Raw genomic sequence first — 15563 nt, forward strand, 5'->3', positions numbered from 1 at the left:
CTAAATATTATAAAATTAATAAATAATGCCACATAATTAAAATTTACACCTTAATTATGTGGAGGTTATTTTATTATTATTTTTTCTTTTTGTTAGTCAACTTTACTCGATCATCATTTAGAATTATTTTTTAAATTTTGAAGACTACTTTTTAAATTTAAATAACAAATTTACCCAATTAAATAAAATTAAATACTCAACTCATACTCTACTAATGATTATGGCTCGATTTTCATTCAATCGTACCTTCGCCAATTTCTTCGACTTCAGTCCCCTTCCTCTCTGATTTCAACATCAATACCTCCTGCAACCTCTGGTTTCGTCTCTACACTCTTAGATATGAATCAATAACATCTAAATCTTGGTCGTTGATCATATTTATTCATGGCAGCAACTTCATATTCATGGCTTGCCATTCCAAGCTCTTTGACGATTTTTGTCGTAGGCTTACTTGCTAGATCTCAACCATCAACATCTTTGTCAATTACCGTCTCATTCGTGAGAATCAATGGTTAGGTTATGGAGATCATTAAGTTCTAAAGTTAATTTGGTTGACGTTGTCCAAAAACACGGTGCTCAACATTATCAGAGATAAGACAATATCAGATTTGTTGAAGACACTCTCATATATATATGAAAATCATCGACTATGAATAAAGTATATTTATGTTCAATCTACACACGTTTAATAGTAGATATATTACAAATAATATAAATGATTAGTTTTTCGTCAACGAGTTATGTGAAAATTAATTTTAAAGATTGAAATTATAATATTAAGTTTAATGTCATATTTACTCTTGAAATAGTGTTGCTGCCGGGTCAACAATTCTGGTAGATATGGGAAACTTCTCACTATAATTGAATGAAATATGAGGTATAGTTCTCCGTGAATATATTTACAAACTGAAAATTGGAGATTCACTGGACAACACTTTTAATGTTGTTCGAAGGGGACGAAGGACCAAACAAATATGGCCTATCAAAATAAAAGAATCAAACAACATTTATTAAATTATAAATAAATAATGAACTCAAACTTTTATTAATTTATTTTTAAATATTTTAAGTATTTTTAACTCAATTTCAATATATAATTTCATAAAATTTTATTTATAATTTACTTTAAAGAAAAAAAAAGAAAGAAAGAAAGAAAGAAAGAAAACGAAAGCCCCTCTTTTACACTATTCTGGATAACCCAAAAGAAAAAGAACAACCGACTCCTTCTTGCCGTAAAACAATTTGCTTTTTCTTCCCTCCAACGTGGGTCTCCAACTGGGTGGCACTTGTCGCCTTCACAAAGAATACCACATTCTTTGGAAATAAAAGAATAAAGTATAGGTGAAGCTTCCAGTTTGATAACCTAATTAATTTCATATGAAACTATAGTATTTGAAGATTATTAATTTACATAAAATACCCAATTAATTGGCCAACTATACGAAGGGAATAGGAGGACGCCGAGAGAGTAAAGTTTCAGAGGTTACGATAATATTAATCATACCTTCAGCATGTCTTCCACTGGCGACACTCAATCTCCTTCCTCATCTCCCAACCTTCCATCCAAGCGTAAGCTTGCCGATCTATTCACTTCCGTCCTTTTCCGACATGTTTTCCGATCAGATTTTACAGTGAACCGCGGTCTCCTCCGCCTACTCGACCGTAAAGTACCTCCCTCCACCACTCGCGGCGTCGCCTCCTTCGACACCACACTCGATTCTTCATCCTCCGACCTCTGGCTTCGTGTTTATAATCCTCCCACATGTTCCGAGTCCGATCGTATGCCTGTTATCATATACTTCCACGGTGGAGGCTTTGTATTCGGCTCCGCCGATTCCCAGCAGATCGACTCGTTCTCTCGCGATTTTGCTCGCGAAATCGGAGCCATTGTCGTCTCCGTCAACTACCGCCTCGCGCCGGAGCACCGATTTCCGAGCCCATACGACGACGGATTTCGCGTTCTGAAGGCAATCGACGAAGGATCGATCGCCAAAAGTCTTCCAGAAAATGCTGATATAAGCCGCTGTTTCATCGCCGGCGAAAGCGCCGGAGGTAACATCGTGCATCACGTGACGGTGAGAGCGGCGAAATATGAGTTCAAGAGGCTTAGGATCGCAGGTATGATTGCCATACAGCCATTTTTGGGAGGAGAAGAGCGGACACAATCAGAGATTCGATTTGGGAGAGGCGGTGGACTGACTTTGGAAACAGCGGATTGGTATTGGAAGGCGTTTCTACCGATCGGTTCGAGCCGGGATCACCCGGCTGCTAACGTGGTTCGGTCCGGGTCCGATGTTTCGGGGCTGAAATTACCACCGGCGCTTGTTGTGAATGGGGGCTTGGATTTGTTAAGCGATCGGATCAAAGAGTACTGTGAGTGGCTGGAGAAATCGGGTAAAGAGGTTCGGGTCGTGGAGTATCCGAATGGGATTCATGGGTTTAGTTGGTTTTCAGATCTTCCGGAATATTCCATGCTGATGCAAGACGCCAGAGAATTCACCAGAAGGGTCTTGTTAAATTAAATCCGAATTAGTTAAATGAAATAAAAAAAAGAACCAAGAAACTTGCTGTTTTTGTTTTGTTTTCTTCTTGTTTCATACACGTGGCGTACAAATTTCAGGGAACGAAGTCTCTAGTACTTTTAGGAAGGCTAACAAAATGGATGTGTGGTAGTTTGTGAAACAATATTGTAGTCACGTAACATCATTAGAAGAATTATAAATTGTGTGATGCCTACCAATATTTTGGGATTATAATACTCTTACATAAAACACGACTATCAACCTACATATACAGGATAGACATCAAAGATGAAAAATTCAATGGATAATGCGTTCAAAGTATTCTTTTTCTATCTTTAAATAGGATAGGTATTATCACAAAGGTTTAAATCTCTTCTATATTCTTAAACTCCCCCTCTTTTCCTGCCTAATACCTCTCTTTTTGGAACAAGACAAATAGGGAGTGCCCTCTTTTTACCCTCTTTTTAATACAATACAATATAACACTATTTTTAATTTTATTTTATAAGAAGACGCATTAAAGTGTTGTACAAGAAGACTATTTTAGCTTTATGTATTATTATTTTTTGGGCATTTGATACCTTAAAAGAGTAATTAAAGGCGATCATATAGCTTGAGCTAAACTCTCTCTTTGAAAGGCATAAGATGAAAATGTGAAAATGAATGAAAAGTAAAGTATTTTGAAAAAAAATATATGTCGAGATATGACACAATTCTATGATACCCTCAAAAGCAGAATAATGAAAGGCAACATATGGCTTAACTTGAACCCTCTCTCCAAGGAACATTATTAGATGTGGAGATGGAGAAAAAGTGAAAAGTTTTTAATCAATATGGAATCATCTTTTATGTTATCTTAGATGATAGATAGTACAAATGTAAATAAATAAAATATTTTATTAAAATGATATATAAAAGATGCAGGATTAAGGGGTGCGAGTTCAAATCCCACTCTCAACAAATTACTAGGTGTGAGTTCAAATTACATATTGTTATTTATTTCCATAAAATTTAATCAACATGAAATTATGCACCAATATTTTTTTCTTCCCCCACTCTTACTTGCCTCTTTATGGCCACTTTTTGGTGAAGTATATGTAACCTTTTTATTTGCTCTCAGTTAATTGCTAGAACATATAGGAATTTAATCACACAAGATCGGAAGTTGAGATTTGTACCTGATGAGACGAAAATCCTTTTGCTTCCAGATTTCTACACTCCCTTGGGTGAATGATGAAACTTCCTAAGCAGAACACTGCAAAAACGTCAAAATGTATCCTTCCTGTTAAATCACTGCCCAAAAGCTTATTACTCATTTAATCTACCACCAAAGTTCAATATTAATAATGAGATCGTTAATATTGCAGGATTTTAAACTAAATCATCATTGCTTCCAAAACTATGATAAACTAAAGCAGTTAATATATTCCCCATACATATTTACTATAACCCTGTCAAAATGATCCATCTTACAACATTGTATTAAAATAAAAAGATGGAAGGGTCGAAAGAGAAGAAGAAAGGTTGATGTGCATACTTTCACTTGACAGCTTTGGTATTTTGTATCAAATGAAATTAGAGAGAGATGAAAATGGAAGCAGACTATTTTTACGGCAAAATAAAACTGATAAGATAACTATACTTACCGGTGATTGCAACTAGGAATAAACGTGAACGCAGTAATAGACTGGTGAGAACATGTGCGGCGGATTTGGCATCTGGCTCCCTGACTCGCAAGAAGAAGCGGGTGAGTCTTAGATATGCAGTTCAATTCTGGCAAATATGCGAGTACTGATGCAAATATGCCAGTAGGTACTTTGAAGGTAGGAATTTCAAGCAAATACCTTCCCCTAATATGCCTGGATCCACGGTTTCCTTAGCTGCACCATTCAATAAGCTCTTCAATACCATGTTCAATCCCTGCCGCTTCTAGTTCTACGCAGATTTGTGTTTATCATCAATCATCAAACTGATAATGCCTTCTCAGGCATGACGCAATGGACTCCTCAATGATCCACATGATCAAAAAACAATAGCAGATGCCCTTTTGAAGTAGGTGCTGACAAAAACCTATGGATCGAGTGTCGTATGAACAGCCTTAAAAACATACACCGATTTTCATGGACGGAACACTGCAAAAACTCTCTCCCACATTGAGCTCTATCGTAGCTGCCATCCTACCACCCGCCATGAGATCATGCCAATTCCAGAAGAACCCATGAGTCTTCCTGAAGGACTTGGAAGAATTTTCTTTGAGATTCTCCATAGAAGGATAATTCCAGTTTAACGGAGAGCTTGACAATGCAGTGAGACATAAGGAACTTATTGAAGCAATTACAAAAAAGAATAGGCTACGTATTTTTTAACAGGATTAAGCATAAGAGAAACAACGGAGGCTCTGAAAGGCTGTCAACTAGGCTTACAAGAATTTGATACGTTGGTGTGCAATAGTGGAAGTGAGCTGTATTATCCATGGCAAGATACAGCAGCAGATGCAGATTATGAATCACACATCGACTACAGATGGGCAGCAGAGAATGTCAGTTCGACAGTGACAAGGCTTGCTAAGTCGGAAGGTGGGACAAGGATGATATAACGGAACATTTAGGTGTACAGAGTTCAAGGTGCTGCTCCTATAGTGTGAAATCAACTACCAATGTAAGAATCAAAATATGCTTTATTGTACTGACTCGAAAAAATGGAATTTGTGGCCTAGGACTGCATATATCTCATGAACCTTACTCGATCATCCATTCTCAATCTGAACTGCAAAACTACTTATAAGCAAAACTATTTTGAAGAAAACCATTATACATATTGTAGAGAATAGGGGGATAGTTGGTCAAGAACTACCTCCAACCGTATCAGCTGATGCTTCCGTTTCACTGGCTCGCTTAGCCGTTTCAAGTTTAACCTGAAATAAATTCTAATCATTTATTTTGGAGTAACAGTAAGGGAATGATCAATCTGCAAAAGAGACAATGAAAAAATGGTTTAACGATCAAAACATTTTCGGCCTCATCTTCTTATAAATAAATTGACAGGCCCAAGCACAATCTTTTAGCTCCAAATTACTTGTTTGGTGATTAAGGACTAAGCATAAAAAATGAACACTTCGACTATCTTCGCTCCAACAATTAGAGTGATGATTTACTAAGGGGTGGTTTTATTGACAAGATCGAGGCCCTAATATTTATCTCTTAAGATTGTTTGATTGATTCCCATTCAAAGCAAATACAATACGGACGAAGTACCTAAACGATGCTAAAAGTGAAAAGATCGTGATCAATGAAAAATATTATTGAAACGATTATCTAGAGCCAAACTAAGTATATGCCATAAGAATGCCATTAAGAGCGTAACATAAGATGAAACTTGAGCATAAAATTTCTAATGGACTTCCATGATGACATTTGAAATCCAGAAATCTTCTACTTAGAACCTGAGCAGGAAAAAACTTTCATATATGAGCTGTAGAATTTAAGCTACGCATACTCTAAATATCTAGTTTCTATATACAGATATTGGATTAAAGTCACGGTAAGAATCACTTGGATGCTCGTTTACTAAATCCCTTCAAATCCATGTACAAAATCTAGCAGTTACAGCTGTTGGAGCAGTCTATGGATAACCATGTAATCTCATGAGTGCAAATAAACGGCCGCTGAAATAAACCATAATTACTGATTGATAAGCGAAGTAGTTGAGAGGCGGAATCCTACTTCTATGTGAATCATGTTAGCATTTACCCAATCCTATAACAAAGGTTGCTTAATAGACTAGATTTCAGAACAGGAATAACGGATTCAGAATATTGAAATTGGACTGATGTCCTCAGCAACATTGGTATAAGTTCTATCATTGTTTATACCACTGTTAACACATCACGCACCACCGACAGAACCAGAAATTCCAAATTGCATAGTTCAATAACCTCTTCTCAATACTTTTGGCTCCTAACCTCTTCTCAATATTTTACTAAATGCTTAAGGAAAAACGTTCGGATGCAGAAATAAGGAACTAGAAGACTATAAGTAGAGACTTGACCAGAAGTGAAATCTCCATGGTTTGAGCAGTAAGAAAGTACATACGCTCTTCGACAGAGTTCTTCAAAGCTTGATCCTCCACGTCTGAGTAAAGTTTGATACAGAATCAATCCAAATTAGTGTTACTAACCAACAGGAACACGAAAAAAATATATTTCTGTAAGTTAAAACTTGGATTTAGTCCTCTGGAGATGGAGGAGTCGGTACGTACCGTTCATTTGTAAGCGCAAGATCTTCGTGTACTGCAAATACTCTTCCATCCTTGACAGTTCAAGGAGCAAGAAGCTGTAACCTGTAATTTAGTTCAAGTTTCTGTTCAGTGCCGAGACACATCAAGTGGTGAATGTGACTGAACGCAGAGCGGAAGCCAAGAAAGAGAGGCATGAGGCGCGCGCTACTCTCCGATAAGATCAATTTGGAGGGAAAAAGTTGTGACTTCACCGTTTGGTAATTGATATTTAATAACTCAGTTACATGCATAATAGGATCTCAACTTTTGCCTAATAATTTAATATATATATTAACCTTTTTAGAAAATTGAATATTTGACGTATTTATTAAACACAAGGTTAAAGTGGATGATATGAAATATAAATAAATTATGTATGTCTATATACTGATGCAAAAAATAATAATTTTTTTTTCTAAAGATATTTTTTAAAATTTGTTCTTATATTTTAAACATAATACTAATAAACATTTTTTATTTTTTATTATTTTTTAAAGGTTTTTTTTAAGTAAAAAAATTTATTAAAAGTTTAACAATTTAAGACTATTTTTGAGATAAAAATGCCTACAATTTTGATTAATTTCGCTAAAATTAAATAAGAATATCTATAAACCAGGGCGGTACGCAAATTACTGGTTGCCCCCCCTAATCTGGTCGCCAGGTGGTCCTCCGAAGATTTTTCTCTCTTCTCTGGACTTCCGAGAAGGGGGAAGGAAGCGTAGTGTCGAAAGAGAGGTTAATATTCTTTCATGATTGCCCGACCAAACATAGTTGGAGAGCAATCTATCACGAAAAAGAATTGACGTTTTTTGTCCCGTTAGATATATAGAGCTTTCCCAGAAATTTCTGTATTCGATTCGTTTTTCTGTTTCGATTGAGGCTCTGAGGCGAAACAAGGATTTCTGATTTTTTTTTTTTTTAATTTAGTCGAAGGCGAAGATGGAAACCGTAGGATATACCCGCCCGACCGGTTGGTTTAACCAGAAGATCGTCGATCCCCTCCTCCAAATCCTCCAGAGGTTCTTCCTCCACTGCGCATTTGAACTGTGAAATATTTTATTTCTCATTGAGCAGTGATTTTTTTTATGTGAATTCGAGGAATTCTGTTCTTCATTTGGTATAATTTGGCTTGGGAATTTCTGAGGATCTGTTATTGCGTCTCATTTTACAGTTCGTCTTTCTTTGGTAGCATATTTTGATTTCAAGATTTTGAATATTGAATGAGAAGCATATCTCTAGGAAGAAACATTAGAACTGCTGGTTTAATTTATTTCAAGATTTTTCCCCCATTTTCTTTTCATGGATTCTTGGAGTTGTTTTTGCTAATTCTTTCTCAATGAGATAAAATTTCCAAAGTTCTTTTAATTCTCTGATGATAATCCTTGAATACATTACTAAAACTTCTTTTTATCTCTGTTCTTGGTTTTGTTGTTAAAGGGGCGCAGAGCCGAAGCAACTGGCATTTTCTGCAGCTCTTGGCATAACACTGGGATTGTTTCCCATATGCGGTATATACTCATTTACAATACACAGACTAATCATTTTTTACTGTTTATGTGGATAGTTCTAACTTCCAAGTAAAATTATGTTGAAATAATTCGACATCTTATTTTATGTTTCATTAACACAGGGGTGACTGTTTTTCTATGCGGGCTTGCAATTGCATTTCTTGGATCTCTTTGTCATGCTCCCACAGTGATGCTTGCTAATTTTGTTGCTACCCCTCTAGAATTGAGGTACTTACCATATGCCTTCCCTAATTTATATTACTAGAATTGCTCATTATTTGTATATGGATGCGTTTCTTGAGTCAGAGTTCTATTGATTTTAATTTTTGCTCTGAAGTCTGGTGGTGCCTTTCTTGCGTTTTGGTGAAGCCCTCTCCGGGAGACCTAGTTTCCCACTTACACCTGATGCCTTGAAGAAAGTTTTTAGTGGCCAAGCTTCACATGAAGTTCTATCGAGTATTGCTCATGTGGTAAAGTTTCTTCTACTTACTAATATCAAGTAATATCAGTGTTGATGTTTTGAGGGTTGAGTGGAGTCCCATCTTGGCTAATTTATGGCTAATTTAAGGAATGATCATGGGTTCAGAAATAAGGAATACATCTCCATTGATATGAGGCTGGGAAACCAAAAGCAAAACCATGAGAGTGTATACTCAAAGTGGACAATATCATACCATTGTGGAGAGTCGTGATTCCTAAAATAGTATTGGAGTCATGCCCTTAGCTTAGTCATGTCAATAGAATTCTTAAATGTCGAGCAAAGAAGTTGTGAGCCACGAAGGTGTAGTAAAAACTGACTCATGTGTCGATCAAATGGTGTACTTTGTTCAAGGGCTCTATAAAAGGAGTCGAGCCTCGATTAAGGGAGGCCGTTCGAGGGCTCCATAAGCCCCAAGGGAGGCTCTAGTGTACTTTGTTTGAGGGGAGGATTGTTAGGAGGGAGTCCCATGTTGACTAATTTAGGGAATAATCATGGGTTTAGAAGTAACGAATACATCTCCATTGGTATGAGGTCTTCCGAAGAAACCAAAAGTAAAGCCATGAAAGCTTAGGCTCAAAGTGGACAATATCATCCGAAGAAACCCAAAGTAAAGCCATGAAAGTTTATGCTCAAAGTGGACAATATCATACTACTGTGGAGGGTCGTGGTTTCTAACCTTGAGTTCTAATATGATTTGTACATTGTTGTTTTGTTGAATAAGGATTAGTAAACTGGTTTTTTTTTTCTTTTTTTTTGAAAAAAATCAATATTGGCAGTTGTTGGGATGGGCTGTTGCTGCGCCCTTAATTCTGGGGATTGGATATTTGTTGTTTTTGCCATGCTTCAAGATTTTAGTTCGCAAGTTCAGCCCTGCAGCTTCACCTCGTTCACAATCTGACGTCAAAATGAAGACGAGGGATGACTGATTTAATAAGAATCCCAGAAATGGCGCATCTCCTCCTCTAAACACTGCCCATTTGCATTTAACATGGTAACCTTCTTTGTATAAATGTATTACCATGGCCTTCAGTTGCTTCTTCGCTTTGTATGAACACAGTTTTGTGGATAAAAGTTTGATCAAAGTATCATAAAAGCTTGCAGGATGCAACTGTGATTGCAAGTCCCTTATTCATTGCGTTGTTGTTTTAGTGAACGTAAAATGTTGTAGCTTATGCCTTCGCCAAATAAAGCTTTGAAATTTCCAAATTCTGAAACCGAGGGGCCAGCATGAAATAATTTCATCTTAACTTGAATGGACCACGTCGTCTTAATGGTATTTGGTGGTATAATAAATAATATGTTCCCAAGATTTATAAGAAACGTAATTTTGATTCTTTTTAAATCCATTTTTCTTTTGGCTATCTTGATTCCACATTTATGATGGCTTCCTTTAGAAAGTTCAACTCTTATCCCGATGAGCATTATCGATCCCCGCTTGTTTTTTTTTTTTTTTTTTTTTGTTATTCAATTAAATGTCATAATAAAATTTGCTCTCCAAAATATTACATCAAATTCATTATAGGGTGAACATGATTTCTATAGGGAAATAGATACAATAATTAAATTGCATATTCTGTGTAAAAAAAAAATGAATATGATAGTTTTTATATAAAGAAAAAAGGATATGATAATTACAGTTTCTTCAATTATAATAATTATAGTGATAAAAATCCAATAAATTTGAAAAAGATTAAAATTAGAATGTGAAATAATTGAGTATTCATTTTAAACTAAAAGCCACTTTGATCTTTATGCCCTCCTTACCGTCGAAGCAAAACAGGAATTCTTTCTTGGTTCTTACGTTGGCTCACACAAATTAAAACGCTACAAAGCTCAACAAATATTGATTTTGCATAAATTCAGATTTCAGAAATGAGAACTAATTAAAAAAAAAAAAAAAAAAAAAAGACAGAAAAGGCGCGCGTGTTTCCATATTCCCTCGAAAAGAAAAAAAAAAACATCCTCGCCGATTTTTTTCTTCAGCCCAAGTCCTACAGCCAGCGGGGAAGTCAAAAATGAGAAAGCTACCGATTTGTCCAAATTGTAAACTTTCTCTTCGTAGCTTCCTCTCCGGTATCTTCCCTGTTCATTATCTCTCAGATTCTGAATGATTCGGAGACCAGTTTTGGTGGAGAGAAATTCGCGATCTCTCTCTCGGTGGTGGAAATTTGCTAGAGGTGATTTTTTTTTTTTTCCGCTTGTGGTGTACTCAATGTTTAGTTAGAATCTGTCCTGCAGTTCAGTTGCTAGAGTTATGGAATTTGACGGTCTGGCTGTTTATTTGTTCAATCTTGAGCTGAACTTGCTTGATCGTTGACTACTTACTGGCTTGATTTTTGTTTAGTTTGATTATTTGCTATTTGAGTCGGTCTCTGTTAATCTCTTTCCATTTTACTTTTGTACTATTTCTTATTTGGAAGTCTTCGTGCATTTGAAGACAATCTGTATTATCGATTGTGCTCAACTTGTTTTCTGTGTCTTAATCTTCTAATGGCAGAATATTCAACTTAGGAGAGCAGGTTTTGTTCTTCTGAATTCATAGAAAGAAGTAAAACTCCATCAGCTCTTCTTCAATTGCTTTGGATCTGTTACCGGTATTTTACTTGCAATTTGTTCGGTTTCTGGAAGGATTCGCCAAAATTACTTGCTATCTTGTCGCTCGAAAAGCCAGACTGATGAATTTCAGATACTTTGAAAAGAAAGGTGGATAGTGAAAGGAGTTTGTTTAGCCTTGATTTCTAGGAGTTGCTTCGGTGCTGCTGAATTTGCTGGTAATCTTCCATTCTTCAAATGAATCCGGATCATAGCAAAATTTACTACTGTTCTGTTTCAAGGGGCGAACGTATGCTCTATGTGTATAGTAATGGTGACCAGGAGATTGAGAATTTGGCTGATTTATGCTTGAAAAGTGCCCCTCCCTTTCACAAGTGGTATTTTGAGACATTGGGTAAAAAAGCTTATGGGTTCTTGATGAAAGAAGGGTATATTTATTTTGCAATTGCTGATGAAGTTATTGGTAATCAGGCTCTTCTTCAGTTTCTAGAGCAGTTGAGAGATGAATTCATAAAGGTAGCAAGGAAGGGTTCACGAGGGAGTTTCTCAACTGTGAACTTCATTAGTCTGCAGGAACAGTTACTGCCTGCAATTCGTAAATTAATCACCTCTCTTGAGAATGTCTCCAATAGCGGTAAGGATTGGATAGCTGAAACCCCTTCCTCGAACAATGGCCTATCTCCATCTCCGAGTAATGTGAATGGCCAAGCTGACATTTTGGCTTCCACGAAAGCCCCTCTGTTGGGGAAGTTAAGCAAACCAGAGAAGAAAAAGGGAAAGGACCATGTGATTACAATGAGAGGTATTGAGATGGAGGAGCAAAGAAAGTCTACAGATAGAGGTTTGAAGGTTGATTCGGTTTCGTTGGAATCTGGTAATCAGGGTGGATCGGGGTCTTCAATTCCAGTGGAGAAAGACATCAATCCATTGAGGAGATCAAGCTCAAGCATCCGGAGAAGGTGGTGGCGTCATGTGAGGATTGCACTTGCTGTTGATGCTGCTGTGTGTCTGATATTGTTTGTCATTTGGTTGATTATCTGTAATGGAATTTCTTGTGTCCGCTGAGAGTTTATCTATTTGTACATGGACATAGACCTTGAAAGATGGCAATTGGGGAGATAAGCAAGGGAGATATATCACCATTGGATCAAGTGTCAGTGCTGTTAACGTGGAGAAAGTGTTTCTGAAGGCCTTGACTGAGTTCACACTTCTGAAAAGGTTACAGCAGAATCAAAAAGTTGTACGTATATGCATACGAATTGTTAATAGGTATGAGAATTCTTGATATACTTGCGGATTTCTGCTGCTTAATAGTTACTTCTGCTGCGATATCTGTTTTGGGCTGGTAATAGATAATGATATTTCACTTGTTAAGATGTACCTGCCTTGCTATTACCTCACCTCAATTGAGTGTGGAAGGATATGATAAAAGTGATTTTATGTTTTCCTGTCTCTTTTTTTCTCTTGAGTTCAACGCTTTTGAGGTTTCGATTTTCTAGTCAAGAGTATATATTTTTGTGCTCGACTGACAATGTTTACCTTTAATAATATTAATCATTAGTTATTGTATCTACAAACATCCCAAATCTTTCTAGTTTCGTGGCTTTGATCATGTTCATTCCCATGCCATACTACTAATTTGGTATCTATCACTTTGGAGATTCAAGATGGTGAAGGGTCTTGATTTGATATTATTTGATTTCCCTCTTGGTTCATTTGATGTGGCTATGGGTTCTTCCTTTTGAACTTCCAACAAAAACGGTCGGATGGACAGAGAAGCTTGAATCCATTGATATTATGTGGGAGTTATAAGAATGTTTCTACTCAAGTGGTCCTTTTCTCTTTCAATATATATTTTCTAGCGAAATTATTTGGCATTCCAAATAAATATGTTAATTCTTGTGATTTGAAAGAAAAAAAAAAACCTTTTATTTTGATAGTACATTGTTTAAATGCTTTAGTAAACAAGCAACTAGTTCTAAAGTCTAAAAGAAAAAAAAACCACTGAAATAACATAAAATAAAAAAAAAAAATCTAATGATGCGTGCACTAAGACAACATGGTAATGCCCAATTATCATTCTAAATTAAATAATGGAAACATTCACAAATTTTGTTTAATTAAAAGTCGCTTAAATTTATTAGAGTAAACAAAAGAAAGTCCAAGAATTGATGGGATTATGGATTATTTCAGAATTTGTAGAGGCCTCAAATAGTTTGGACTTCCTTTATAAACAATTTACAGTTGGTATAGTGTAAGCCACATAGTAAATGGCCATAGAGGCAACTAATCATCGATATTATGAGTGATCTTTCATCAAGCTATGATTGTATTGTTTTTTTATATATATATTAACAATAGACTTAGTTGATGATGATTTTTTTGTTAAGTGTATCACCATTTTGACAACTATATATTATTATTATTAATACTAATTTTATTTTACTTTACTTCTGTTGTGAATAAATTTGAATTGACATCATTTTTTATATTTTATTTTAAAATATAGTTTATACATGTATATACTTATAACACTATCAATTAAACTCTTAAGTTGTCTTCATGAATCAAATTATTAATTATTTAAAATGCGACATGAATTTAACTGATATTATTATCAGTTTGCAAATGAAATTAGAGGTATAAATTGACTAGAATCTATTATTAATTTAGAGTTTTTACCTATTCAATGGTAAGTAAGGAGTATACATAGATTTTGAAAAAAAAAATCTAAACTGAGGAAAAAGGAAAAAAAAAGAAGAGGAAGATCGTTGGAGAGTAAATAGAAGCCTTTCTCGCGGGTGCTGTGCTTTCTACGTTGTTGACGATACATGAAGATCAGCTGATTCTCTTTCTTCCAATCAAACGAACAGTCCGGAGAAGAAAGACATTCCTCATTCTCTCCACAGTTTTGAAGAAATCACCGACATCCAGTTGTTTCGGTTGGTTCAGATTAATTTCGTAATTCTGAGGCGTAACTGAGGAATTGGAGAACAAAGCGCCAAAGCGGCTCTGCCGGCTCCGGTCCTCGAGCCCCTCTCTGATCTGCAAAACCCTTTGGTTCCTACCGGATCCTTCCATCTCTTCCATCTTCTCCAAACGTATGCGAGGTATCGGGTCAGTGTGAATTTAGCTACTATTTTAAAGTGAAATGCAATTCTGCATTTGTACTTAAATTGATGCGTACCCTTCTGTGATCTCGACGGTCATTTTCTTATCTGGTGAATGATTAAGTGATCGCTAATTGTGAATGTTAGAAGCTCAGGCTTTGTATTTCCATGACCCGATTGGTTTGTGGTGAATCTAGATCGTGCTGGCGGACTGTCTGTTAAGCTTCTTTGGCCAATTCGGAAGGGATGGCCGATACCGCGATTGACCATGTGGTATGGTAAATTAATCTCCGTTCTAGTTTATCTTACGAACTTTCCGGAAAATTATTCTCATTCAACCAAGTTAGTACCTAAACTCGTAAGGTGAGGGTGTTGGTATCTGCTACAAGATCTTTCAAAAGTGAAGATTATGAATGTATCTACATTTAATCATGGATATTGAGCTGCGTTATGTTAACTAAAAACAAGCTCGATTACAATTTAGTTTTGGACAGTGAATTTATTAAATGTTTTGTTATGTTTCTTTACGTACTGCAGAGTCACTCTTATGACGAAGCCAACAAGGCCCAGAAGAATGTATTTGACTTGGAATCATTTGTTGGGGACTTGAATGTTGAGGAGGATGCTTGCAGGTAGGTGCATACTCAAGTTTCTTATTCCTGTATGAAGCATACGCAATATTTTCTTCTTCAGCTATCCTAACAATGTTAATGCCACAATTGCATGGTGGGCTAAGATTTTCGTTAGTTAAGAAGAATATAATGAGTTTATTTGGTTATTATATTTATTACCTTCTACTATTGAATCACCGAATTTGAGTGTGGTATCAATTTGATCCGTTTTACAGTGATGACATTTCATTGGAAGGACTGCAGCAAGAGCTTGAGGAATGTAAAGATGATGATGTAAGTTATTTCAATCTTTGGTGTACTTTCTTTTTAAAATTATTGAGAGATTTATCTTTAAAATCGTTATCAGGGCATTTTACATTGTGGTAGTGTCTTTTCCCCATTTAGCTTGTATTACTTGTCTAGAATCTTTCATTCGCCTTAATGAAAGCTTGGGTTTTTTTTTTTTTTTTTTTTTTTTTTTTTTTTTTTTTTTTTTTTTTTTT

At 35.9% G+C, this 15563-nt stretch overlaps 4 protein-coding genes and 1 long non-coding RNA gene across 8 annotated transcripts in view; 4 read left to right on the forward strand and 1 right to left on the reverse strand.

Moving 5' to 3' along the window:
• The first annotated feature begins 1459 nt into the window (after positions 1–1459).
• Positions 1460–2753, forward strand: LOC111487452 (probable carboxylesterase 18). The gene has a single exon (XM_023134857.1). The coding sequence runs from the start codon at positions 1512–1514 to the stop codon at positions 2520–2522; it is 1011 nt and encodes a 336-aa protein (XP_022990625.1). The 5' UTR covers positions 1460–1511; the 3' UTR covers positions 2523–2753.
• Positions 2754–5160: 2407 nt separating this feature from the next.
• LOC111487455 lies at positions 5161–6982 on the reverse strand. Its single transcript, XR_002719073.1, has 3 exons — positions 6780–6982; positions 6570–6652; positions 5161–5436 (listed from the first exon to the last, which is right to left on the reverse strand). It is a non-coding gene; the product is annotated as an uncharacterized LOC111487455 (long non-coding RNA).
• Positions 6983–7384: 402 nt separating this feature from the next.
• On the forward strand, positions 7385–9920 carry LOC111487454. The gene is made up of 6 exons (XM_023134861.1): positions 7385–7532; positions 7725–7816; positions 8235–8305; positions 8428–8533; positions 8643–8775; positions 9563–9920. Exons 2-6 carry the CDS (start codon positions 7737–7739, stop codon positions 9710–9712), a joined length of 540 nt encoding a protein of 179 aa, XP_022990629.1. The 5' UTR covers positions 7385–7532; positions 7725–7736; the 3' UTR covers positions 9713–9920.
• Positions 9921–10688: 768 nt separating this feature from the next.
• On the forward strand, positions 10689–12789 carry LOC111487453 (phytolongin Phyl1.1). 2 transcript variants are annotated; one of them, XM_023134858.1, is made up of 2 exons: positions 10689–10963; positions 11284–12789. In XM_023134858.1, exon 2 carries the CDS (start codon positions 11577–11579, stop codon positions 12402–12404), a length of 828 nt encoding a protein of 275 aa, XP_022990626.1. In that variant the 5' UTR covers positions 10689–10963; positions 11284–11576; the 3' UTR covers positions 12405–12789. The 2 variants fall into 2 exon arrangements, with proteins under 2 accessions (XP_022990626.1, XP_022990628.1); XM_023134860.1 differs by having other exon boundaries at positions 11306–12789.
• Positions 12790–14065: 1276 nt separating this feature from the next.
• The window catches only part of LOC111487143 (vacuolar protein sorting-associated protein 52 A-like), a 15157-nt gene continuing 13659 nt past the window's right edge, over positions 14066–15563 (forward strand). For 2 of the 3 annotated variants that reach the window (XM_023134401.1, XM_023134402.1), the window contains exons 1-4: positions 14066–14456; positions 14647–14722; positions 14987–15081; positions 15297–15354. In XM_023134401.1, coding sequence (XP_022990169.1) covers positions 14696–14722; positions 14987–15081; positions 15297–15354 — 180 coding nt within the window. In that variant the 5' untranslated portion in view covers positions 14066–14456; positions 14647–14695. Of the gene's footprint in view, positions 14457–14646; positions 14723–14986; positions 15082–15296; positions 15355–15563 lie in introns of those variants that run through there. The other variant, XM_023134403.1, reaches the window with a different exon arrangement.

The sequence above is a fragment of the Cucurbita maxima genome, unplaced genomic scaffold (assembly GCF_002738345.1).
Source record: "Cucurbita maxima cultivar Rimu unplaced genomic scaffold, Cmax_1.0 Cma_Scf00012, whole genome shotgun sequence".
In the NCBI taxonomy this organism is placed as follows: domain Eukaryota; kingdom Viridiplantae; phylum Streptophyta; class Magnoliopsida; order Cucurbitales; family Cucurbitaceae; genus Cucurbita; species Cucurbita maxima.